At 41.1% G+C, this 26,793-nt stretch overlaps 1 protein-coding gene across 15 annotated transcripts in view; it reads right to left on the bottom strand.

Moving 5' to 3' along the window:
• Nucleotides 1-26,793, bottom strand: part of TTLL5 (tubulin tyrosine ligase like 5) — a 209,563-nt gene that overhangs the window by 97,338 nt on the left and 85,432 nt on the right. For all 15 annotated transcript variants that reach the window (XR_013544935.1, XM_020793842.3, XM_020793848.3 and 12 more), the window contains 7 exons: nucleotides 25,623-25,774; nucleotides 24,237-24,552; nucleotides 16,237-16,357; nucleotides 14,825-14,971; nucleotides 6,802-6,902; nucleotides 3,003-3,130; nucleotides 2,212-2,325 (listed from right to left, as the gene is read on the bottom strand). Coding sequence is in view for 14 of the 15 variants with exons in the window: in XM_020793842.3 (XP_020649501.3) it covers nucleotides 2,212-2,325; nucleotides 3,003-3,130; nucleotides 6,802-6,902; nucleotides 14,825-14,971; nucleotides 16,237-16,357; nucleotides 24,237-24,552; nucleotides 25,623-25,774 (1,079 nt within the window). In the remaining variant the exon portion in view is untranslated. The remainder of the gene's footprint in view (nucleotides 1-2,211; nucleotides 2,326-3,002; nucleotides 3,131-6,801; nucleotides 6,903-14,824; nucleotides 14,972-16,236; nucleotides 16,358-24,236; nucleotides 24,553-25,622; nucleotides 25,775-26,793) is intronic.

Raw genomic sequence — 26,793 nt, 5'->3', positions numbered from 1 at the left:
ATTAAAAAAATTAAAAAAATTCTCCTGCTTGGTCAAGAATTTGCTAACAGAATAGGCTGCAGAGACAAATGGGCATGGAACCAGCTGCTTATTAATGAATAGTAATTGGCCACAAAGACTTTCATGACTTCTTTTAAACAAGCAAAATTTGGCAATAGGATTCTAGCTTAGGTTTAACTATCTTTTAGTATTAGAGTTTATAGAAATCACTTTTCTAAGAAGTCTTGGGTCACTGAGAAATTTTAGAGTGCAGATGATATAAATAATAAACATTTATATCCATTTCTGTATATCAGAATAGCATAGTATGTGACAATGAAAGTTTTGTCTAAGTGAGATAATGTATTTCTTTCAATACTCGTAAGAACTACAGTATCTTTCACTGGACTAATGCATTTATTTATTCTACCAATCAAAATTACCATAATAAACTCCCTTCAAAGAACCATTGCTTTTAACTGCAGGTTAAGATTCTTTATAGATGACAAAATGGCTGATTGTGACTGATGAAACCAAGTACATTTGAATTCATTAGACCCTAACATTTAAGTACAGTGGTGCCTCGCTTAACGATTGCCTCGTTTAGCGATGAATTCGCATAACAATGTGTTTTTAAAGAAAATAATATGCACCGTATAACGATGTTTCCTATGGGCGATTTTCGCTTAGCGAAGTTTGGGACCATGCTTCGCATAACGAATGCGATTTTAGGTCCCCTGCTTCACTTAACGGTGTTTTTTTTTCAATTAAAAAAGTGTCTTAGAAGGGTCAAAAACGGTTCTAAATGCTTGGATTCGTTAGAGGACCCCCTAAGTCATGTGCAAACCTGATTTGGCTTTGATCTGACTTTTCGTTAATTTATGGTTAATTTTTTTTTCCGGCCCATAGGAACCAATGGACCTGTCAAAATCTGACAGCTCCATGCTTTCCTATGGGGGAAGAAAAAATTCACAAAAAATTAACAAAAGTTCAGATCAAAGCCAAATCAGGTTTGCACATGACTTAGGGGGTCCTCTAACGAACCCAAGCATTTAGAACAGTTGCTGAGTCTTCGCTAATTTTTTGTGAATTTTTTCTTCCCCCATAGGAAATAATGGAGCTGTCAGATTTTGACAGCTGTCAAAAGTTGGGGGGGAAAATTCACCATAAATTAACGAAAAGTCAGATCAAAGCCAAATTAACTTTTGCATCCGTTTTAGAGGGTGCAGAAGCTAATCCAAGCATTTAAAACCATTTTTGACCCTTTTATGACACACTTAATTTTGCAAAAATTGACTTCGCAAAGCCATTGAAATGTATTGAGTCAGCTTCAATACATTCCAATGGAGGAAACATTGTTTCGCTTAGCGATGTTTCCTATGGGTTTTTTCGCTTAACAACGGCAATCCATTCCAATTGGAACGGATTAACCGGTTTCCAATGCATTCCTATGGGAAATGGTGTTTCGCATAGCGATGGTTTCACATAGCGATGTTTTTTTTGGAACGAATTAACATCGCTATGCGAGGCACCACTGTAATTGGCAAGGATCAAAAACAGAAACAGGATCTAAAAAAAATAGAAATAAACAAAGATATATAATTCTGATGAGAAACAGAAAGCTGACAGTCACAGAACACATGTGTATGTGCACACAGTATATGTATGTATGTATGTATGTATGTATGTATGTATGTATGTATGTATGTATGTATGTATGTATGTATGTATGTATGTATGTATGTATGTATGTATGTATGTATGTATGTATGTATGTATGTATGTATGTAATGAAAATCACAGGAAAGCCAACAACAATTAATATTAGCAGATGTATTTTAATCGTACACAAAGAGAAAGATTTAAATATATATAAGAGACAAAAATAGCCCAAATAAAAAAAATCTAAATTTCCAAATAAATTATCTATTTAACAACAAGTCTGGATTACATTATTGTTTCAGCTGTTTTTCAGAAGGAAATAATTGAAATTAACTTGAACAGATAGTAGCCAAACATGATCCTTCTGGTTGCCTTGAGTCAATAACAAAATAGCTAAAGGCAGGCTAATTGCCATTTCAGGAAGTGACATTCCAATTTGTACAAGCAGCTTTATTTTACATAAAATCCATATCATGAAGGAGGTATCTAGCTGTTCTTGGCAGGTAACAAATTAACACTTAGCACCCTTTCCCTATGTAAATTCAGTTATCTTCTAATTCTTTCACTTACTTGACAGTTTGGTTTCTTTAGGCTGGTCACTTCTCAGCTCCTGAGGCACATTATTCTTCTGTACCAGATTTTGAGGTTCCTGTTTTTCAGCTTTTTCTCTGATTTCTGAATCATCTGAAAGGAAGTTTGAAATCAGAGAAAACTTCAGTTTAGTTTATCAGACTGATCCAAACCAGTTTGATACAGTGGTGCCCCTCATGACAACGATAATATGTTCTGTGAAAATCGCTATTTAGCGAAATCATCGTCATGTGAAAACCATTTCCCCATTGGAATGCACTGAAACCCATTTAATGTGTTCCAATTGGGAAAATGCCTTGTCGTTTGGTGAAGATTGCCCAGAGGGCAGCCATTTTGTGAACGCCGATCAGCTATTTTTAATTGCTGTCTTGCGAAAAACGGGCCTGAAAACACCCGTTTTGCGAAGATCAAGCCGCCAATTAGCTGTTTTAAATCGTCGTCTTGCAAATAAACGGTCCGTGAAGCACAGACCAAATCGTCGTTCAGCGAAATTCCCACATAGAAATCATTGTTTTGCGAAGCAAAATGGCAGTCGCAAAACGTCGTCATCATGTGGATTCATCGTTTTGAGGGATAATCGTCCTGTGAGGTACCACTGTATTTCCAGATATCCACTGGTGAAACTAAGTTATGAACGAGCAGGTAACCATGTTGATATGTTAAAACAAAATCAGGGAGTCCTGTGGCAATTTAAAGATTAAGATATTTTAATTCACAGGACTCCATTTGTTCAAGTTATTCTCTGCACTGTGAGGAAAAGACATACTCACCTCCTTTGGCCTTAATTTCCACCTGGCTATTATTAAGTTTTGTAGCTCCAGAGTTTGTTCCCAGGAAGACACTTGCTGATTTATTCTTGTGTGTGTAAAATGTCAACACCTCCTCCAGATCACTTTCACTAAGGTAAGAAGGGAGAAAGAAAGAGGGAGATGTTTTACATTTAGGGCACAACTACAATGGATACATGGAGATGAGTACTGAGAAGCATCAGTGAGAGAAAATAGAATAGAAGGGGAGAAATGCGTAGGAAATGGAAATTGAACTAATACTTATTGTAAGGAAATTACTGAATGACACTGAATATTGGGTTTAAGGAACTTTGGTCATCAAGAAACACAGACAAAAGCAACCATAGTAGTAACTCCCCCTTGCATCCCGCTCCCCCAGAATAAGTGTTGCCTTAATAATTTTTTAAAAAAATATAAGTTAACAATCTTGTTGGAGTCACAGAAATACTGCATATGCCGTTTGATAATACAGTGGTGCCTCGCACAACGATTGCTTCATACAACCATGAATTCACACAGCGATGGTTTTTTCTGAGGAATTTCCCCCATCGTTTAACAATGTTCTCTATGGGGGAATTTCACTTAACGATGTCCCTTTTTGCTCATTTAAAAGTGTCTTAAAATGTTTGAAACCTGTTTTAAATGCTTGGATTCCATAGTGCACCTTGTGAAACATGTGCAAACTTAATTTGGTTTTGTTCTGAGTCTTCATTAATTTTTGGTGATTTTTTAATTCTCCCCATTTAAATCAATTGAATGGACAGTTCAATGCATTTAAATAGGGAAAACAAAAAATCACCAAAAATTAAGGACGACTCAGAACAACACCAAATTAAGTTTGCATAGGGTTCAGGAGGTGGGCTAACGATTGCAAGCATTTAAAACCTGTTCCAAACATTGTAAGACACTTAAAAATGAACGAAAAGGGACATCGGAAAAGACTTCAAAAGCACTGAAGCCGCTTCAGTGCTTTTGAAGCTCTTCCGTTTTCGCTCATTTTTAAGGGTCTTACAATGTTTGGAACAGGTTTTAAATGCTTGCAATCGTTAGCCCACCTCCTGAACCCTATGCAAACTTAATTTGTTGTTGTTCTGAGTCGTCCTTAATTTTTAGTGATTTTTTGAATTTTCTCTCATTGGAATGTATTGAACTTTCCGTCCAATGCATTCCAATGAGAGAAAATTCAAAAAATCACCAAAAATTAAAGACGACTCAGAACAACACCAAATTAAGTTTGCATAGGGTTCAGGAGGTGGGCTAACGATTGCAAGCATTTAAAACCTGTTCCAAACATTGTAAGGCACTTTTAAATGAGCGAAAACGGACATCGGAAACAGCTTCAAAAGCAGGGAAAGGGAGATCAAAGATCCCTTTCCAATGTCCGTTTTCGCTCATTTAAAAGTGCCTTACAATGTTTGTAACAGGTTTTAAATGCTTGCAATCGTTAGCCCACCTCCTGAACCCTATGCAAACTTAATTTGGTGTTGTTCTGAGTCGTCCTTAATTTTTGGTGATTTTTTGAATTTTCTCTCATTGGAATGCATTGGACAGAAAGTTCAATACATTCCAATGAGAGAAAATTCAAAAAATCACCAAAAATTAAGGACGACTCAGAACAACATCAAATTAAGTTTGCATAGGGTTCAGGAGGTGGGCTAACGATTGCAAGCATTTAAAACCTGTTCCAAACATTGTAAGGCACTTTTACAGGAGCGAAAAAGGACTTCGCAAAGCCATTGAAATGTATTGAGTCGGCTTCAATACATTCCAATGGAGGAAACATTGTTTCACTCAATGATGTTTCCTATGGGTTTTTTCACTTAAAGACGGCAATCTGTTCCAATTGGAACGGATTAACCGGTTTTCAATTCATTCCTATGGGAAATGGTGTTGCACAGAACGATGTTTCACACAACGTTGATTTTTTTGGAACCAATTAACATCGTTGTGTGAGGCACCACTGTATTAGCATTAAAATTCTAGCCCAATGGCCAAGGTCTTTGTAAGATCTTTGCTTATCATCCAGTTGCTAATTCTCTACAGCTATACTTCAATATCAATTCTGTCACTGTGTTGGAAAACAAGGAGAAAGTCAATGTGAAGGTAGTTTTCCTATCTACAATGCAGTATACCAATTTCTATTTGTCACTGTCAAATGACAACTATGATCTTTATTACCAGCTAGGGGCACAGCATAAAAGCAAGCAAATCCACGAAGTTAAATATCTTTTGAAGCCAAAAAATAGAGCAAGTCTTTCCTGGCATGCCTGAAGAAAAACACACTGACTTCCTGCATTCTAATTATCTTCCTGCATAATAGTCTGAAACATGGCAAATAAAGAAGCCATAATGCAATGGTTTTGAACTGCTGATCATGAGGAATTCAAGTTATTCATTTAAGGCTACCATCTGAGGCAAAGTTGACAACTAGCCTCAGTCAGTTAAGCACTCTGAGACCTGTTAATTCTGAGTCTCTAGTTAACCTAAAACATTGCAATCAGAAGCAGTGAGAAGTTACTAAATTAGAGCTGGGCAAAAAAAAAAACAACCCATTCCAAACTCATTTTGGATACAAGTTTAAGAATTCAATTTTTACCATTGGGAGTAACATTTATGCACTCTCGTTCACTCTCTCATGGACAGATAACTAATTGAAAAACTAATTGCATATTACTGGTAAATAAGACGAAAACCACTATCTTGTCAACATAATTTCTAAATCTGTATCTCATGATTTGTTCCTTCTCCCCAGAGTCTGAAAGTTACTTGACAACAGCAAACTCTGGTAAAATGGTATGATCAAATCAGTGAAATATATCCAACTGCAGTTTGGCACATATGTTAACCCAGCACAATTTATATCTCAATGAAATGGCATGACTGTTGGCCTTGGCTAGATTTTGAATCTTTTTCTAATAAGGGTTTCTGTGTTTTGCAAGAACAAATCATGATGCATACTTCTGACTTGCCCAAATGTATTCCAGGTAAAGTCAAGACCCATAGACAAGGATGATGGCTAGATAATGTGTGAATGGCTATATCTGTGCACCTACAATTATGGCAGTACACTTGAATTAGCTGAAGAAAATCATACTTAGCCAAGTAGTGCAAACTAGACCATTTAAGGCCATCTTGCTACTCGAGATTGCTGGATATAATGACAAAAGTATTGTTCTCTAAGTACTAAAGGCAGAATCAATTATTACATCATGGGCCCCAAATTCTGCATATTCTGTGGAAGGTGTCATAGAGGTCTTCATGCATATATAATTATGGTGTGTTCACACAGGCTGTTTTACATAAGCTACCCAGGCTCTTTCACACAATGGGGAGCCCTGCATGATCAAGAGGAAGTGCACAGATCAGAAAAGCCTTTCACATTTCTCTCGTATAAGAGCCTCGTGGCGCAGTGGTTAAAACGCTGTACTGCAGCTAAAACTGTGCTCACGACCTGGGGTTCAAATCCCAGTTAGCCGGCTCAAGGTTGACTCAGCCTTCTATCCTTCCGAGGTCGGTAAAATGAGTACCCAGCTTGCTGGGGGAGCAATGTGTAGCCTGTATAATTAAAATTGTAAACCGCCCGGAGAGTGCTTGTAGCGCTATGGGGCGGTATATAAGTCCAAAAATAAATAAAAATAAATAAATAAATAAATAAATTTTCCACTGAACACAAAGGAAGGCACAGATCACTCTTCCACCATCCTTCCAAGTGAAGGTATGAAAAGGGCTAGAAAGGCAGAATCACTTTTGCACTAACAAAAAATGTAAATTTCATTCATACCTTGCCATAGTAACAAACTTATGAAAGTCTTCAACATCCACACCTTCCTCCTTCTCCTCCTGTTTCTTTGCTAATTGCTTCTGAGCCATTTGATCAGTTTCCTGCCAAAAAAGGAAAAGTAAAGTTTTCCTGAAAACTAGTCTACTTACACATATATTATATGATGTTTCGGAAGCTTCCAGATGTAGTACTGAGAAGGGGGCACATTAGGTCCAGTCCATACATGCAAAACTCAAGTTACATTGGGAACTCTATTAAGCCTCATTGCTGACCCTGGACTAGAGAGATCAATACAGGATGACTGCAAGCAACACAGCAACATTTTCAAGTTTTTCTCTGAAGGAATGAAGACCAGAAACACAAATGAGACTGCAGAAAGTTTATGTACAGTCATGGCCAAAAATTCTGACAGAAAATGCACCCTTCTCTCAGACAACTGTTGCAATTGCAAATGTTTGGGTACTCACATGGTCATTTCTTTGGTTTGCATTGGAACAACACAAAAACACAGAGAAGAAAAATCAAATCTGATACAATCCCACACAGAAACCTAAAAGTGCACTGGCCAAAATTATTGGCACCCTGTCTAAACTGTAAGAAATAATTGCTTTTCAAGCATGTGATGCTCCTTTAATTTCTATTTAGACACACCTGTCACAAGTTAAGAGGTGTTAGCAATATAGTAATCACACTTGCAACCAGTTAAGATGGAGAAACGTTGACTCAACCTTTAAGTTGCGTGTGACACTGAGCATGGAAAAAGTAGAGCTTTTTGCTCAAGGACATCATGACACCGTTTACAGAAAAAGAAAGGAGGCATTCAAAGAAAAGAACACAGTCCTATAGTCAAACATGGTGGAGGTTAAAAGATGTTTTGAGGTTGCTTTGCTGCTTCTGGCGCTGGATGCTTTAACTGTGTGAATTGTATCATGAAATCTGATGATTACCAAAGAATTTTGGGGCACAACTTAGTGGCCAGTGTCAGAAAGCTGCGTCTCCACCAGAGGTCATGGGTTTTCCAGCAGGACAATGCACTCAAAAGGCACAGAAATAGCCAGCAATGAGTCCAGATCTGAATCCCATAGACCACCTGTGGAGTTTTCTCAAAACAGCAGTTGGGAGAAGGCATTGTTCAAATCTGAAGGCCCTGGGGCAGTTTGCAAAAGAAGAGTGGTCTAAAATTCCAGTAGAGAGGTGTAAGAAACTCATTCTTACAGGAAGCAATAGATTACAGTTATTTTTTCCAAAGGAGATGCTACCAAATATTAGGTTAAGGGTGCCAATAATTTTGGACAGTGCATTTTTGGGTTTCTGTGTTGGATTGCGCTTTTTAAAATATTTCCCAAGATAGGATGTCCACCTCGACTCCTTAACATCATCAGGTCCTTTCACAAGAAAATGAAGGGCACTGTAGTTTTTGATGGTTCAACATCAGATTCCTTTGACATCTGAAGTGGAGTGAAACAGGGCTGTGTCCTCATGCCGACCCTGTTTGGGATCTTTTTTGCTGTAATGCTGAAGCATGCCTTTGGAACTGCAACAGAAGGTGTCTATCTCCAGACTAGATAAAATGGAAAACTCTTTAATTTCTCTAGATTGAGAGCGAAGACCAAAGTCCAGCTGAAATGCATGCAGGACTTCCTCTTTGCCAATGATACAGCCGTTGCTGCTCATTCTACTGAAGAATTCCAACAATTTATGAATAATTTTAGTAAGGCCGGCCAAGATTTTGGATTAAAAATCATCCTGAAGAAAACACAAGTCATGGGCCAGGGCATGGACTCACCTCCCTCTATTATTATCTCTACACAAGAACTGAAGGTTGTTCATGACTTTGTATACCTTGGCTCAACTTTCTCTCACTTTCTCTCCCTAGATGTCGAACATTGGCAAAGCAGCTACCATGTTTTCTAGACCAACGAAGGGAGTATGGCTTAATAAGAAGCTGACAGCATATAGCAAGATACAGGTCTATATAGCCTGTGTCTGAGTACACTCCTGTACTGCAGTGAGTCCTGGACCCTTTGTGCATGGCAGGAAAGGAAGCTGAACACATTCCATACGCATTGTCTCCGACACATTTTTGGTACCACCTGGCAGGACAAAGTTCCAAATAGAGTAGTCCTAGAATGAGCTGGAATTTTAGCATGTATACATTACTGAAACAGCGAAGTCTACGTTGGCTCGGGCACGTCGTGAGAATAGCTGACAGTCGGATTCCAAAAGGTCTCCTTTATGAAGAATCAGTGCAGGGAAAGTGCCCCAGAGGGAGACCACAGCTGCGATACAAGGATATCTGCAAGTGGGATCTGAAGGCCTTAGGAATGGACCTCAACAGAGAGGAAACCTTGACATCTGAGCGTTCAGCCTGGAGACAGGCCGTGCAGCATGGCCTCTTCCAATTTGAAGAGACCCTTGTTCAGCAGGCTGGGGCAAAGAGGCAGTCCCAAAATGAGCAAAATCAGGGAGGTGGACAGGGGACAGGTTGTATTTGTCTTCAGTGTGGAAGTGATTGTCACTCTCAAATTGGCCTTCTCAGCCACACTAGATACAGTTCCAAGTCCTCCATACAGAGCATGTTAACCATAGTGTCTCGAGACTGAAGGATGCCTATTATGTGGGATTGTATCAGATTTGACTTTTCTTCATTAGGTTTGTGTGTGTATGGCAAACCAAAGAAATGAACATGTGATTACCAAAACATTTGCAACTGCAACAATTTTCTGAAGGAAGGTGTAGCATTCAGCCCTGCCCTCACCTGTCCGTCACAGCTGGGCAGTGGAACATCAGCCAATGAGGGGAAGGAAGGTGGTGCCGAAGGGGGAGGAGCTGGTATATATAAAGGGGTGTATGAGGTAAGAGGGAGATTAGAGTGAGAGATTTTGTGAGAGTGAGTGATGAGTGTGTCTATGGGCCTGTGAGCCAAACAGTCAGTGAGGGAAGAGTCTGTGTGTGTCAGTGAGTGAGAGACCTTGATTAACTTCTTGTGATTAACTTACTTTATTTTGTTAAACCAATAAACAAGTTTAAGTTTTGAAGAATCACATGATTCAGTGATTTATTGGTATTGAAACAGCTATACCTGGTGGCAGCTACCTGAGAAGAAGAGTGAGCACTCCTGGAGGCCTGAGTTGGTAGAGGCTTCAGCGTGCCCGCTACAGAAGGACTGCATTTTCTGACAGAATTGCAAGGGTGCCAATATTTTTGGCCATGACTGTATTATGTGATACCATCTAGAAGTGTTTCTTACACACCAAAGACTTCAAGGCACTATCTATTAGATCACATAGCCCAAGATACTTTAAAAAGCTTACCTCCCACTGGTAAGAGTGAAAAGTATACATTGTGCTTTAGAATTTCAGTGTTCTTTGCCACCACAGTTAAGAAACTTGAGTCCTGAGCTGGCTTTACTTATCTTGCTCAAGGCAAGAAGCCTTTATTCAAAACCTCTGTATTCAAAATATATTCATAGTTATGACAGCTAAGTGAAATAAGCCTGTGCTAGGACCAAATAGAAGTCTTTGTGGTTCAAGACTCTTAATAGCTTAAAGGTTTATTTAAAAAATCTTAACAAAATCTGCTTTCATTTAAAAAAAGCATGTATCATTGTAAGCTGACTTGCTATCTATTGTGTGTCTTCATAAGAATTCACAAATAATTATTATGAGAAATAATTATAGTACTTTGAAAAGTACCTCAAATATCTAGATTCTTCAATATTGTGCCGATTTTGTGTGCTAACTGTCAATATAACAAGAAACAATTCATTATTCAATCCATCCTCCACTATGGTTAAATATGTAGTTTTGTCTACAGAGAGAGGGGTGATGAGTTGTTCCACTCTGAAATTTATCCATTCCATTCACAGGTGATAGGGTTGTTCATCTATTTCATTTGTTTAGCATCCTCTGATTAATCAAAGCTAAACATTAAGTTTAAAAGAAGCTCTTCCAGCCTGTGTAAATTACAGAGTTTCCAAATGTTGGGAAATGGTCTCTGCTACAATGGAGTGGTGAATTCATCAATTATGTCTATAAACAAGGGCATCAAGGACTGAACTATGAGGTACAGAGAACATTTGCAGACTAATAGCTGCACTCAGAGTCCCTGGGAGGGGTTGTAACAAGTGCTTGTGAACATGAAGAGTAAACAGGATCTGTGTGGGTGTTTAACAGGCGAGTTTGTGGGGAAGCCAGGGTTATTTCCCCACTACCTGCATGAGACAAAATACATGAATGTCAAAGCACCATATGCAAGACTTGCCAACACCTGTGGAATGTTTGTTTTCCTGCCTCCGGATCTAAGAGTCTAAATCTGCAACAATTACAAGCTGACTGACAACTTCTAGAGGACAAACTATAGCAGTGTGGGGCTTGGGTCTCCATACTTTGGCTCATCAGGGAAAATGAAATGTTTCTGGATACAGACAAGCAGCAAAGTGTCCTGGAAGAGCAACAGAGAGGGAATGCCTGCAGAGAGAATGAATACTTAGTGCAAGAGGCAAGTTCTGGGAGGAATGTGGCTCAGAGAAACAGAATCATCAAGAAGCAAACTGCAGAACTGATATGAGGCCCTCCACATGGACAGTGATTCTGGGCTGCTGAGTTGCTGCTAACACATCAGCAATACTTTGAAAAGGCTTTTTAAAAAGCCCTCTCAAAGCATCACTGATGCACTGTGTCAGTTTGCAATAATTAAGCAAAACTTCTCCTTTCCCCCTAAAGGAGGAAGCAAGATTTAAAGAGAAAGCTCTTTAAATCTTGGCCTAAGCCATTTAACAATCTTGAGAAATGAGAAGTTTTCCATTTAATGAAAAAGAAGCCTTGATCATGCTAAACAGGGTTGCTTGAGGTGTGGATGCAAAGATCACCCCAAATGACATGCGACAACTCAAAACAATTGTTTAGCACAATCTAGACTGGGATAATTTGTCCATCTAGTTCTATTCTAATTGCTCACTTTGCAAAAGCCCACTACAATAAATTTCCTAGTAAAGTTTTATTCTTATTATCCAGTTTTTCAGAGATTATCAGAACCAGATCAAGGGGGGAAAACCATCAGCATTCATCCTTGTTATGCAGCCAGCTCAGAACCCTGCTTCCAACACAGCATCTCTTTTGCCTGCAGCAAAACATATAAATCTTCTGCAGATTTTTTGAGTTGTCTATTTAGTGCTCGGTGATACCTCTTAAACCAGGCTTGTCCAACCTTGGCCCTCCAGATGTTCTTGGACTTCAGCTCCCAGAAGCCTTCAGCACCACCTCTGCTAGCCAGGATTTCTGGGAGTTGAAGTCCAAGAACATCTGGAGGGCCAAGGTTGGACAAGCCTGTCTTAAACCATTACAATCAGGGCTGATTCAAACACAGGTTCCTACAAAGAAGCTGGAAAGTGAACACTTCTGAAACAAACTTGGTATGTGAGATCCAGAAGTCAAACAGGAATCAAGAATTACATACAAGTAACATGAAAAGAAATTCAGATTATTATAGCAAGAGGCTGGGGATGATTCATGCTTTTGCTTTTTCCACTTTTTTGCAACATATGAACTTGCACTGGGAGCCACAAAAGCAAGAAACACTGACTTCTAGATAATTTATTGCAATGTGGTGTCTCACAGAGGTTGATCGATCATCTCCCCTATGCTGTTCAGCATCTATACAAGACTGCTGGGAGAGATCATCTACAGTTTTGGAATTTGCTATCATTAGCAACGTACCGTCTAATTTTCATGTGCAACCAAAGGGGCTGGATGTGATCACTGAGTGGAGGAGGAAGAGAGCTGTGTGGAGGGAGGCAGAGTTGTGCGTGCCCCTGCGCACACCCAACTGAGAGGGAACCTTGGGCATCAATATGCTGAAGACATTCAGCTCCATCCCTCCTCCTCCTCTTCAGTGGTGGAAGCTGTGCAGACCCTGGAGCGCTGCCTGGCCATTGTCATGGAATGGACAAGGGCTAACAGGCTGAAGTTGAATCCTGACAAGACAGAAGTCCTGTTGTTGTTGGGAACGCCTGACCGATTAGATGGCTGTTTACCTGGACTTGAAGGGGTCACTCTCTCTTGGAAGAATCAGGTGCAAAATCTGGGAATGCTTTGAGAGCCAGCTCTCTCAATGGAAAATCAGATGTCAGCCATGGCCAGGTCTGCCCTCGACTCTGAGATCGGACACCACCCCTATCTTTACATGAAGTCCCTAATAACATTGGTCCATGAGCTTGTAATCTTGAGAATAGATTATTGAAACACTCTCTGTGTTGTGCTGACTTTGAAGGCAGTTTGGTACCTGCAGCAAGTGCAGAATGCAGTGGTTAGGCTGGTTTCTGGAACATCACAACTCAATCAAATTTTACCTGCCCTGGTGCATCTGCACTGGCTGCCTATATGCTTATGGGCCAAGTTCATTGTATATATGTTAGCATTTAAAGCCCTTAATGGTTTAGGGCAGGGGTCTCCAAAGTACGGCCCGCGGGTGACATCTGGCCCACCTGGCCTTTTTATGTGGCCCAGCCGTGTGCGCATGCAGACATGCATGCATGACTGCGGACAGGCAGGTGTGCAGGCAAACAGGTGGGCAGGCAGGAGCGTGTGCATGCATGCGGGAGTAAGTGGGCAGGAATGGGGGGGAGTGTGTGCGTATGTGCATGCAGGTGGTTGGGCCTGCACACATGAGGGTGGACAGGAGTGTGTGCATGCCCGTGCATGCGTATTCCATTGGCCCTTGAAAATATTGCAAATATATCATGTGGCCCTCCGTGTGAAAAGTTTGGAGACCCCTGGTTTAGGGCCTTGCTACCTGTCTGAGCCCCTCCCCCTCAAAAAGTCTACCTGTTACATCTGTATCTCATACCCCGGGGTGTTGCAGGAAGCAATTCCAAGGGAGACCCAAAAATCTGCCACTCAAAACTGAGCCTTCTCAGTGGTCATTCCATCACTTTGGAACTTGCTCCCACCTGAGGTACAATTAGTCCCTTCCTTCCTTGATTTCGGGACAGAAGTTAAGACCTGGCTTTTCCCACAAGAGTAATTTTCCTTACCCCAGAGTAATCTTGCTTATTGATGGGACTTCCCCCACCCTCCTGTTTATGCACTTGCCCTATTTTTGTCGTCTTTACTGCATTTATAGAGCTTCATAGGTCTATAGAGCCTGTGTCCTGAGTACACTTCTGTATTGCAGTGAGTCCTGGACCCTTTGTGCATGGCAGGAAAAGAAGCTGAACACATTCCATACGCATTGTCTCCGACACATTTTTGGTACCACCTGGCAGGACACCGTTCCAAAAAGAGTAGTCCTAGAATGAGCTGGAATTTTTAGCACGTATACATTACTGAAACAGCGACGTCTATGTTGGCTCGGGCATGTCCTAAGAATGGCTGACAGTAGGATTCCAAAAGATCTCCTGCATGGAAAATTAATGCAGGGAAAGCACCCCAGAGTTTGACCACAGCTGCGATACAAAGATATCTGCAAGTGGGATCTGAAGGCCTTAGGAATGGACTTCAGCAGATGGGAAACCTTGACATCTGAGCATTCAGCCTGGAGGCAGGCGGTGTAGCATGGCCTCTTCCAATTTGAAGAGACCCTTGTTCAGCAGGCTGAGGCAAAGAGGCAGTCCCAAAACCAGCAAAATCACGGAGCTGGACAGGGGACAGATTGTATTTGTCTTCAGTGTGGAAGGGATTGTTACACTCGAATTGATCTTCTCAGCCAAACTAGATGCTGTTCCAAGACTTCTATTCAGAACACGTTAGCATAGTCTCTCGAGACTGAAGGATGCCTACATGTATTGCATTTAATATTTTTAATCTTTTATAGCCCATATTTTATTAGGCATTTTATCTTTTGTTATTATGTCTCACAGTTATCGATTATGTGGTTGTTATTGAGGTTGTCTCTGTTATTCTGATCTGTTTGCCACCCTAATTGTGTATGATAAATAATCAAACAAGAAAACAAATAGATAAACAAATAAATTTACATTAATCCTCTCCTGATCTAGAATGCAGTTGTCATAACCCATACTCACCCTGTTATAACAGATTATGAATTCACCCAATTGGTGAGCCAAGATACGTCTACGGTCAAACAGGGCTAAGCGTCGACTTGGGAGCAGCATTCTCAAAGACTGTTGAAGATTGCTAGCTGCTCGCTTCAAAAAGCGAACCACCAGCTCCTACCACAGAGAGCAAAGAAGACAAGTAAAACTACCTTCCTATTTTTCACTCTAAGAAACAGTATTGAACGAGTGCCTGGAATAATAGAAATTGTCTTGCAAAAGTGTCAAAAGTAAAATAAAATAAAATAAAAAGACTGAATCTATGGGCGAACAGGTGCCCAGAATTAAGTTTAGAGGTTCCAGCTGTTGTGTGGCACAATTTTACATTATGTTCTGACTACTTATACGTACTCTTATCACCATTATGCAACTCTGGCAACATCTCTGATAATACTCTCTGTGCCTCATACTTTGTATCAGCTCTGGGCAGAAAACCACACCACCCCCTTCCACTATTTCACAGTCAATGGTACAGAAAATAGCCCTCCCTGAAAAGAGAGCAGTCAAGCAAGAAGTTAGCTGTGAGTGTTTAGTTTCAAACACAATCTGTCTCCAGTCTGGATTTACTTTTGGTTAGGTGCCCTACTAAACATGCAAATGAACTACTTCATAGCCAAAGCGTTGAATTTCACAGCTTGCCTCTCACTAGTATTATATTAGGTTGGTTTGATCTGTTATTTTAAACATTATTTTTCACAGAATAGCAGACAAAGCAGCTCTCACAGAGCCAGTTTCAATTTTCCACTTGGAAAGAGCAGGGTAACATTTTCCACTGAGGCAAACTGATTATTCCCAATTCCTGACATAAGGTTTTTAATCTATGAGCTAGACTGGCTTGTTCCTCATAGCCTGTTCTCACAGTCTCCATTCAGGCTAAGAAAACTGCTAGCTGAGGAAAAATACTAGAAATGTGGACAGATTTCGTTAAATGCTGCAAGGCAGCTGCTTCTTATACAGCAGTGGTTCAGCTAGTGTCTGGGGAGTCAGCAGACAACACAAAGTCATGTCTAGAAACCAAATTCTGTATGAACAATTTAAGATGTGAGAATAGGGGAATTTATGTGAAAAGGAGGTGGAAGTTAGAAACAGCTCCCATTTGAACCATGCACTATTTGGCTGGGTTTGCCTCCTGTAGAATCCAAACACTCCTTACTACTTGCTTTGGGAAGCAACCACACACGCTGGTCCAAAGAGAGGTCTCAAATCATTTGAGTAACAGCAGCAGGATGAGTTAGTCTTGCAACAGTTAACTGTATTTAGCATTCTTGCACAACTGTAGCTGATGGGAATCAGCTTCAAACAGCATTCCTGATTCAGGAATGCTGAGTAGGATCAGCTGGATTCCTCCCTGAAAAGAGCTTGGAAAGCAGCACAGTTCTTACCATTTGCTCATCCTCCTTGGCAGCCCAGGCAGGATTATGGACCTGATCTCCAGCCTCTTTCATCAGGCGCAGCTGGACACGATGTAGGTATGCAGAGAAAGCCCTGCGAGCCTGAACTTTGCTGCAAAAGCAGAGAGGCACAGTCATAAATACATTTCACCAACATTGTCTTTAGACTTAAGAACCCTTCAGGATAGACTGTCAGCTGCTATGGAGCAAAGGGATGCTCCGGAACAGTGGTTCCCTACCTTTTGACACTTGTGTACCCGCTGGCAGCCCTTTTCTATAAATTGTACACTTTATATTAGCAAAATGTTTGCAATTCATATAGCTGCTGTTATTTCAAATATAGATGTTACAACTGCAAATAAATAGTCCAATAATAGGATTAAAAAGCAATGAAATAATACAGTGAAGAAACAGTGCCTATATTAAAAGATACAATGAATTCAAGTACAGTAAATATATCACAGAAGGCTTGGAAGAACTCACTCATGGACTACTGTATATATATGTGTGTGTGTCTATATATACATATATAGACACACACAGAGAGACAGATGCAACAGCACTAAAATGTTTGCAAACTGGAGGAGAGTGAAATCTGAGCCTACAAGACATGCTGAGCATGTGCACTGTAAAGGCATCTTCACAACACTTTGTTTAGGGAGGAGCTCCACAGCATTCACCAAAATAACAAAACAAGGGAACAGGGCTTTTCTCAAGGTTAAATGACAAAGAAAGTTGTTGATGTAGTTTATGTTTGTTTGTTGCCTTTTTCTTTTTTGTTATATTAACTAAAAACAAAAACAAAGAAAACTTACTTCGCCACTCATACCAAAGTTCAATTAATTACACAACTTTTGACTTGCATGTTATCTTACACTGTTGATGTACCGTATTTTTCGCACCATAAGACGCACTTTTTCCCCACAAAACAGGGGGGTGGAAAGTCTGTGTGTCTTATGGAGCGAAGAAAACAGATTATATTTTCCTGTTTTCTTCTCCTAAAAAATTGGTGCGTCTTATGGAAAGGTGCGTCTTATGGAGCGAAAAATACGGGTATGTGCCTTCTGCCATTATTCAAAATTTTCTGTGTACCCCTAAATGTCCTGGTTTGTACCCTTGGGTATACATGTACCTCAGGTTGAAAACCACTGCTCTAGAAGAATGGTCTCCCAAGCTTAGGTTTCCAGATGTTCTTGGGCTATAATTCCCATATATCCTGGTCTGTGCTATTAATTGTAAAGACTCCTGGGAGTTTTAGTCCAGAACCATCTGGGGACACAAGGTTGTAACTACTGCTCTAGAGTCAGAATCACCAAGTGAAGGCCCTAAGCTGGACAGCCAAGGCAGACTGGCCCAAACACAGGTCATGTTCCCAAAAATAATTTTCACATCATCTACCAGCTGAAGGACAATTCATCAACAACATACAGTAGTTGTAGCACACTCTGAAGTCACAATCTCTTCCTCAGCACTAAAACATAATGGAGGCCTCCCATATTTTCCAGAATGAATGATAAAGACTAGCACAAGCTTTAGACAAGGATGTCCCCTCTAAAAAACAAAACTCTGTGTCACAAATTCAAAACCTCCAGTTCTTCCACATTTTTGGGCTAGCATATACAGGTGCTTCACAGAACAAGCTAGAATTCAAGAATAGAGTTTTCAGCTTATTTCTCCTTCAACGTTAACAAATCTGTTGTTCCAGGCAGGTGAGTTGTCATATCTGGCTTGATGCCACTTTCAGCTGCTACATAAAATAAAGATCACTCAAGAACCAGTTTATTCTTAACTTTTCATTTATTTTCCATTGGAAATCCCCACACCATTCCTTGTTCTGAAGCACTTTGAGAAGCAAGCCACCCAACTGTTGCAGCAGAATAGCATATGAAGCAGCAGAGAAAAGACCTGAACTCAATGGGCAAAGTCTGTCGTGTCTCACTATCATTCTGTTGTTGTTGCGTGCTGTCAAGCTGGTTTAAACTTATGATGAACCTATGAATTAGTAACCTCCAAAAAGCCGTATCATTAAGAGCCCAGTGTAGTTCTTGCAAAGTTAATTATTTATTCAGCCATCTTGTGTTCAATCTTCTTATTTTTCTATTATCTACTAGTATTCTACACATACTTGCAGGAAAACATCAAACAAGCATTACTCCCCATCATCATTCTCACTACAGTACTTCTTATCAAAGTGTGTTCTCGCTTCACTTTTGATTTACAAGCCACAAAACATTTGGACACAGTCATATTTAGGACAGGACACATAATATGGGCACTAAGCAAAGGGTGATCGACAATAATGGCAGCATCCATCAACCTACATTTACTGTTTAGGATAGAGACTAAATCATAAATTTTATCGAGAGAACTCTTCTACAATCTACAGATTGGATATAGGGGGGAAAGTATATCAATATTAGGTAGTAATAGTGCTTTTTGGGCCAGAAGATGCTTTTATTTCTTAAACTGTAAACTGCCTATGTTTATGAAGTACAAATTATATCTTTCACATTCTTAATCAATACAAAAACTGGGCTCATTCTTTTTATACAAATATCAACATAGCCAAGCTTTTTTTTTGATTCAGAGGTGCTCACATTTCTAAGATCTTTATATTTACAGGAGAAATTTCTCTCTCTTGCTCGCTCGCTCTCAGGTACAGTATGTTAGTCTAAATTTTTTTATACAGTGGTGCCTCGCTTAACGAGTGCCCCGTTTAACGAAAAAATCGCATAGCGATGGCTTTGTTGCCATCGCTTTTGCGATCGCACAACGATCTTGCCTATGGGGAAAAATCGCTTTGCGATTTTTCCCCATAGGCACCATTTTCCCCCAGCTGAGCGGCGGGAGCTTTGAAGCCCCGCTGCTCAGCTGGGGGAAAATGTCGGCAGTGGGCTGCAGCCTCGGAAGGACCCCGAAGCCACCGTCCCCTGCCGACAATTCCCTTCCGAGCTCCGGGGACAGGCTGGGGGGTGAATCGGGAAGCTTGAAGCCTCTCCGCGCTGCTTACCCAGGCCGTTCCCGGACTTCCAGAAGTCCGGGAACGGCCAGGGTAGGCGGCGCGGAGAGGCTTCAAGCTCCCCGGTCCACCCCCCAGCCTGTCTCCGATGCCGGTAGCCTCCCCGCGCCGCCTACCCAGGCTGTTCTCGGACACCTTCTGGAAGTCCGAGAACAGCCTGGGTAAGCAGCGCGGAGAGGCTTCAAGCTCCCCGGTCCACCCCCCAGCCTGTCCCCGCCGCTTAAAGCCTCTCCACGCCGCCTACCCTGGCCGTTCCCGGACTTCTGGAAGTCCGGGAACAGCCTGGGTAAGCAGCGCAGAGAGGCTTCAAGCTCCCCGGTCCACCCCCCAGCCTGTCCCCGATGCTTGAAGCCTCTCCGCGCCGCCTACCCAGGCTGTTCCCGGACTTCCAGAAGTCCAGGAACGGCCGGGGTAGGCGGCGCGGAGAGGCTTCAAGCTCCCCGGTCCACCCCCCCAGCCTGTCCCCGATACTTGAAGCCTCTCCGCGCCGCCTAGGTGTCCGAGAACGGGCTGGGTAGGCGGCGCGGGGAGGCTTCAAGCATCGGGGACAGGCTGGGGGGTGAATCGGGGAGCTTGAAGCCTCTCCGCGCTGCTTACCCAGGCCGTTCCCGGACTTCTGGAAGTCCGGGAACGGCCTGGGTAAGCAGCGCGGAGAGGCTTCAAGCTTCCTGATTCACCCCCCCAGCCTGTCCCCGGAGCTCGGAAGGGAATTGTCGGCAGGGGACGGTGGCTTCGGGGTCCTTCCGAGGCCGCAGCCCACTGCCGACATTTTCCCCCAGCTGAGCAGCGGGGCTTGGATCCGAGCCGCGGCGGCTACCCCAGCCATGACCGGACTCTAGGGAGTCCAGCCATGGCTGAGGTAGCCACCGTGGGTCAGATCCAAGCCGCGGGGGGAGAGAGAAAACCGGATAATCCGTTCCAATTGGAACGGATTAACCGGTTTTCAATGCATTCCTATGGGAAATGGTGCTTCACATAACGATGTTTTCACATAACGTTTTTTTTTCTGGAACCAATTAACATCGTTATGCGAGGCACCACTGTATTCTATTAAAGTTTTAATTTGTCCATATGTTAGCAAATGCTCAATAAAAGGGAAACATTGTTCAATGAATTCATCTTTTGTTTCTTTCTTCACTTGTAGATCCCCTGCTAATTTGTCCATTGTTGCCACTGCCCACACTTGCTGTAGCCAGCTGCTTGTAAACAGCTTGTTCAGGTATTTTCAATATCATAGAATATGTTCTTGATGTTTATTCATTAGGTTTTCATTTTACCCCATGAATAGAGATAATAACAATAGTTCATTTTTGTATTCTGTTGGCTGACCAGTTATTTTATTAATTTACCTTACTATGCTCTGTCCATATTCTCACCTTTTGGGGCATTTAAGCCACATGTAGGCTGGTGAAATTTAAGCTTTTGTCCTTTCCAGCACAGAGGTTACATTTTCTTAAATATTTTGAGTTTCATGATGTTTTGGTGCCATCTATATTATCAGAGTCTGTCACATATTTGCCAATGCGGATTGGAGACAAGAAAGGGTCAGAGGCTTTTTCACTAAGGGCACCATCCCATGGGCAAAGAGAACTACAGTTAAATTGATTTAAGTGTTATTTAAATTGAATTATAATTTCTCCTGCACACAATGCACTAGTGAAATTGATTTATTTGGGCTCCAAAGTAAGTTTTTTTCCCAACCAACCAGCAGGGATTTTTCAAAGTAACTCGTTTTAAATAGTTTTAAATCAGTTTGGTTCAGCGTATGTGGATGGTTTGATCAGTTTACATTATGCCCCTATTTATTGTCATCAGCATTCTATTCTCTCTCTCTCCTCCTTCCCTTCCTCCCTCTCTTAATTTGTAACAGTACTATTTAGCAATGCATCAGTTACTCCCTTGTAATGTTCTTGGTTGAGTGGAGCCATCAATTTGTCACTGTATCACTTTTAAAAAAACTTTAAAAGGCAAATGGTACAAAAAAACAGCTCCTAAAGAAAAAAAATTCACCGATTTCATCCATTTACACTCCAAAACTTGTTTAAATCACAAGAAATAAACCGATTTCTATTTAGTGAACACAGGGACCAAATTAAATATCATGAGACTTGAACCCGATTTTAAAAAAGCCTGAACAGATATCAATTCAAATTGCCAGTGGAACTACTACACCCAAAGATTAACTAAACTGTTATTTGTATCAATTTCTGGGGGGAGCCTCCGAAGGATCCTGGAAGGCACTCTTGGACCCTTTGAAGCCTCCCCCTGTGCCCCACAAGGCCAGCGGGGGCAAAATTGCCAGCTTCCAGGACCCTTCTGAGGCTTGGAAAGCCTCAGAAGGGTCCTGGCAGGTCGCTATTTCGCCCCCGCTGGCTCTGCAGGGGTGGGTTGATAGGGGGAGCCTCCAAAGGGTCCTGGAAGCCACTCTCGGACCCTTCTGAGGCTCCCCCCACCATTCCCCCCGCTGGGCCCTGGAGAGCACTGTTTTACAGTATTCGCTTCCTAAGACGCAGACACTTTCCCCTCACTTTTTTGAGGGGGGAAGTGTGTCTTATAGAGCGAAAAATATGGGACTTTGTTTCACTTTATAAATTGAACATATAGGCACTGGCCTTTTTATCCAATGTATCAGGAATACACAACCATCTCCTTCCTCTTCAGGATCCCTCTGAAACTTAAATATTGTCGTTGCCTTTTTTTTTTCCTGAATCCTCCAGATTACTATAAAGCAAATCTGTTGTTTGTGCTATCCTGGCTGTTTAATTCCTATTTCATGCTTTACTCTCATGCACTGCTATCCTGGAAGACGACCTACACTGGGAATTAGACAGAGGGAGTGTGTCCCTGTTGGCCCTGCTGGATCTTCAGCAACTTTCAGTTTTATCAACAATGTATTCTCTGATTTTATTATTTATTTAAAACATTTTTATCACACCTTTCTCCTTAAAAAGGACCCAAGGTGGCTTACATGCTTGAAAGACAATATTTAAAACTGAAAACAATGAGTATACAACAGTGGTTTACATCATTAAGACAATATTTAAAGCTGAGAACAGTAAGTATAAAGAGGCAGCTTACGTCATTCAAAGACAATACTGAAGCTAAAACATTAAATATGCAAATACTAAAAAGGAACAAACAAATACCATTCTGAGAGATGGTAAGCACAAATAGTATTAAAGGAGAGAGAGAGAACAACAGCTGCTATTAATAGGCTGCCAAAAAGAAAACAACAACAAAGGACTGGAGTCCCCACTATTCATTTCTATGGATGAAGTGAAATGGAAACCAATCATCAGCCGAAATTATATGGTGATTAGTCATTACACCCAAATCATGTTTGTCTTCTAGAAACAGTCTTTCATGCTGAAATCAGATTTGATTATATTCTCAAGACTGGTCATAAAATAAAACAAGCTAATTAGAAAACTTCCAGATTTAAGAGAAGTTCCTGCTATGAGAATCACATACACTCAAGATTTTTCCATTCTAATGACTGGTAATCTCTAACGTATTATTTTGGCCTGGATAGTAATACAGACATGATCTTTGGACTTAGTCATTTTTACATTAGAGGGAAAGGGATTTTACTACATGGGAACCAAGAATTCTGCTTTTGATATGGAAAATGCAGCATTCAGTTTGCAACAGTGGGCAGCTAGATGTTTCAGGGAAACTTAAAACCAGGGTGTGGGGGTAACATCCAAGCCCAGCAACCAGAGTTGGTTTTGTTACCACCAACCCAAACCTTCTAGACATTCCACCTACTGTACAACAGCCACCACTCTCCTCTCACGATACAATCTTATTCATCTAGCAATGACAGAGGCAATATGAGCCATAGATTCCATTGTAAAATTGCCCACAAAAAGGAAATGGGTGTCTTCCATTTTTGACATCTCAGAATGCAATGTCTGATGTCAGGGCATTTCAGAACATTAAAACAAAGAGGGTACCTACCTTAAATACAATTTAAGCACCTGGTAGCTTCCTTTCAGTCAATTATGTCACTAACATAATTGTTGCACCAACAGCCTACCCAAAAAGAAAAAGGCTAACAATAGCTACATGAGTAGTGCTATCAATAAGGGTAGTCAGAGATATAGCACTGGAGCAGCATGCTGGGCGGGGGAGGGGGGGAGGATAAACAAATTGGACCCATGGGATGGTTTCTGGATGGCTGGGTTCCTCTGGGAGTGGCAGGGTAGAGGTTCACAGAGGATCACCTTCTGCCCTTATATTTGATTTTTTTAAGGCTGTGTGTCAGTCTTAACTCTTTTGTCTTTTGGGCTATTTTATTAATAGACCCAGCTCTATAGGCGTTAAAAAGCAGTAAGTGAACCAGTTCTTTTCAATAAATACGGAGCACCTAGGGTGAGGATGTGTGGCTGTTCTCTGCCTTTCATCCACCATAGTATTCTCAATGCTTTAATCAAATACAGAGCTCTTCCACTACTTGTCAATTCACCATAGTAAACATAAACAGACAAACTGGTCAAGTCAGGATTATTTTCTTGCACAACAAAGGAGAGTAGAAAGGAGTGATGCCACAGGTGAGATGCATATCTCCCAGGTTGTGTCTATGCATTTTAAAAGAAATGTAGTTCACCATAAATTGAAGTTGTAACCTGCATAAATTATGAAAATAAATCCTTCCCCCCCCCACGTAACTTGCTGTGGTATGCTACTAGTAAGGATGCTTTTATTACCTGTTGCTTTGTTATGCCTCATACTGTAAACTGCCCAGAGTGGCCCTCGGCTAGAAGGGAGGTATATAAATTAAAATTGTAGCGACAATTTCTATGACATTCAATATTAAGAAAATTCTGGGCTCATAGTAACTGGACTCTCTTGTGTAAAAACCACAATATACATAATCATACATTCCACAAGCAGAGAAGGGACTCCGTCTTACATATTCTATCCTTAAAATAGTTACTATAATCAAAACATGCCCAGCGGTGACTTTTACCTTAGATTCTTGTTCTCTTGAAGAATCTGTAGCAAATTAAATGGAAGTTCAGCATCCTTTGGAGTAGACCCTGTTTTGTCTTGAATTGATAGCCCATCAGGTCTACGTTTCTGTTCAGGATTCTTTGGCAATTTGCTTAGCTGGGCTGGCTCCACCTGCTCTGACACTTGTGGTTTAAGTTTCACCTGCATATTCTTAAGACTACCAGCTGTTTCACCATGATTTATCTCCAGTTCTTCATCCTCCTCTGCTGTCTCTTCTTCCTCTTCACATTCTACTTCTGACTTGAGGACAAAATCAGTTGACTGTGACATCCCTGTTAAGAGTCAAGAGATACCCAGTTCTCAACATTTTAACATAGTAAAGGGTAGAAGAAAAAAATCAAGTGCTCCTATACAACATCCAGTACTTACCTCCATGTAATCACGAACTAGCTACAGTGCTACGTCAACTTCCGAATGTCCCTACTTATGAGCATTTCGACTTATGAACAGCTCTGTTCGCAAAATGTTGCTTCAACTTGTGAGCGGAGCTTCCACTTACGAATGGAAACAGGCAGGGAAAAATGCCGGGCAATTCAAATTTCTAACTGTAGGTGGCGCCGAGACTGCTTCTTTGTGCTCTAGCTCTTTCAGCAGTTATAGGGTGTGTTGCAGTTGGAGGCTTGGGAGAGCCTCCTGCTTTGGAATGAGCCTGTGTGTGTGTCTGCAGGGAGGTAAGCTGCTGTTTTCTCCTTTAAAAAAACTGTTCTGGGTGGGTTTTGGTGGCTCTGCTTCGGAATGAGTGTGTGTGTGTGTGAGTGTGTGTGTGTGTGTGTGTGTGTGCAGGTGTGTCTGCAGGGAGGGTTTGTTTCTGTGCTCTGCTTCGGAGCAAGCGAGTGTGTGTGTGTGTGTGTGTGTGTGTGTGTGTGTGTGTGTGTGTGTGTGTATTTTTGGAGTTTTTGTGCTTCGACTTACTAATGTTTTGAGTTACGGACACTGTTCCAATACGGATTAAGTTCATAAGTCGAGGTACCACTGTACTAAGAACAGACAGATCAAACAGAACATATACACATATTACCCTTTCAACTGCTCAGGAGATACAACCTACACAAGCAAGATAAGCTCATCATCCCTTGAAACCATATTGTTGTTGTTGCTGTTACATGCTGTCAAGTCAGAACAGACTCATAGCAAGCCTAAGAGGGTTTTCAAGGCAAATGAGATATTTAAGGAGTGATTTTACCAGCTCCACTTCCCCAGTCAGTTTCCATGGCTGACTGGGGATTTATACCCTGTTCTCCCAAATTCTAGTCCATCATTCTATCCACTATATCTCAATGGAAGGCACTGAATCCCTGTACCCAAGTTACAATACAAGAAAATGATCAAGACCCGCATGTACCTGACAGTCTTGACTTTCCCGATCTCAGTTTCCCAAGACGCCGTCTTCGTTTCCGTACTTCTAGTGACAAGAGTTTTCGCTCATACAGGGCAGCATGAAGCTGGGCATTACAATCTGCAATGTCTAGACCCAGTTCTCTAGCAAGAGTTAAACTGCAAGACGAACACAGGCAAAATTTCCAATTCTTTTGTTCTCCAGCTATGTTTAGTAAAATGTACATGTTGGCCTCCTTGAACATATAACTTGCCTCTCTCACTAAACAGTCACTAGATGTAACTTTTAGGGTCAAGAACAATCTAAGCAAATACCAAAAAAAAGGTACCATTAGCTAGCAATATTCCTTGAACATACTCCATATACAGTCACACCAAAGGAAGCAAATGCCCCGGATTCAACTCAGTCTGTTCTACTCTTTTGGAAAGCTATTTGGGTTCAAAAAGAAACAAAAAGACTGGTATGCTAATAACACTAAACAAAAGGAAACAAATCCTGAAAACTTGTTCCAGGCTAACCGAAAGACTTTATCTCTCAATATGAACTCCCCAGGTTTTAAGATCCTTGAGAAGAATTTTCTCTCAAACCCGCAGCCCTTGAATGCAATGTGCAGTGTGCGTGTAAGACAAGGCCACTCCAAGGCCGTGGAATTCTCAGGGGAAACCAGGCATGGCTCCCTTTTGTCCTTCTGCAGATAGCCAAAGACCCTTAGGTTGGCTTTTAAAAAGTAAATCACTGCTAAGGAACAGATCTTAATGGTAGTGCTGTTTCCTTTATCTGTTAGATAAATTCTTTTAAAAGAGTTTTAATATGCATGTTTTAATGATTAATATATTTAAGTTTTTAAAATGTTGTAGCTTAATGACTTTGTAATTGTTTTAATAGTTTTAAAATTCTGTGTAAGCTGTCTTGCAGCAACTAGGACTGCTGGGAGAAAGAATAAATTAAATAAATCTATAAAAGAATTAACAAATAAGTAACTTGAAATGTCCACTTTAATAGGCCAAGGTAATGTGAAAAGCTCTAAAAATTGAACACTTCAATTAATGCCCTTTATATGGATTTTATATATGGCTTCCTGTCATGCCAAAATGTGTTACCTTAACATTTTATACCACAGCAATGTCAAGAACCATATTATTTTGAGAAGCTGGTAGAGATAAACAAGGTTCTTTGG

Source organism: Pogona vitticeps, chromosome 1, assembly GCF_051106095.1.
Source record: "Pogona vitticeps strain Pit_001003342236 chromosome 1, PviZW2.1, whole genome shotgun sequence".
In the NCBI taxonomy this organism is placed as follows: domain Eukaryota; kingdom Metazoa; phylum Chordata; class Lepidosauria; order Squamata; family Agamidae; genus Pogona; species Pogona vitticeps.
This window is presented reverse-complemented; position numbering and strand designations above follow the sequence as displayed.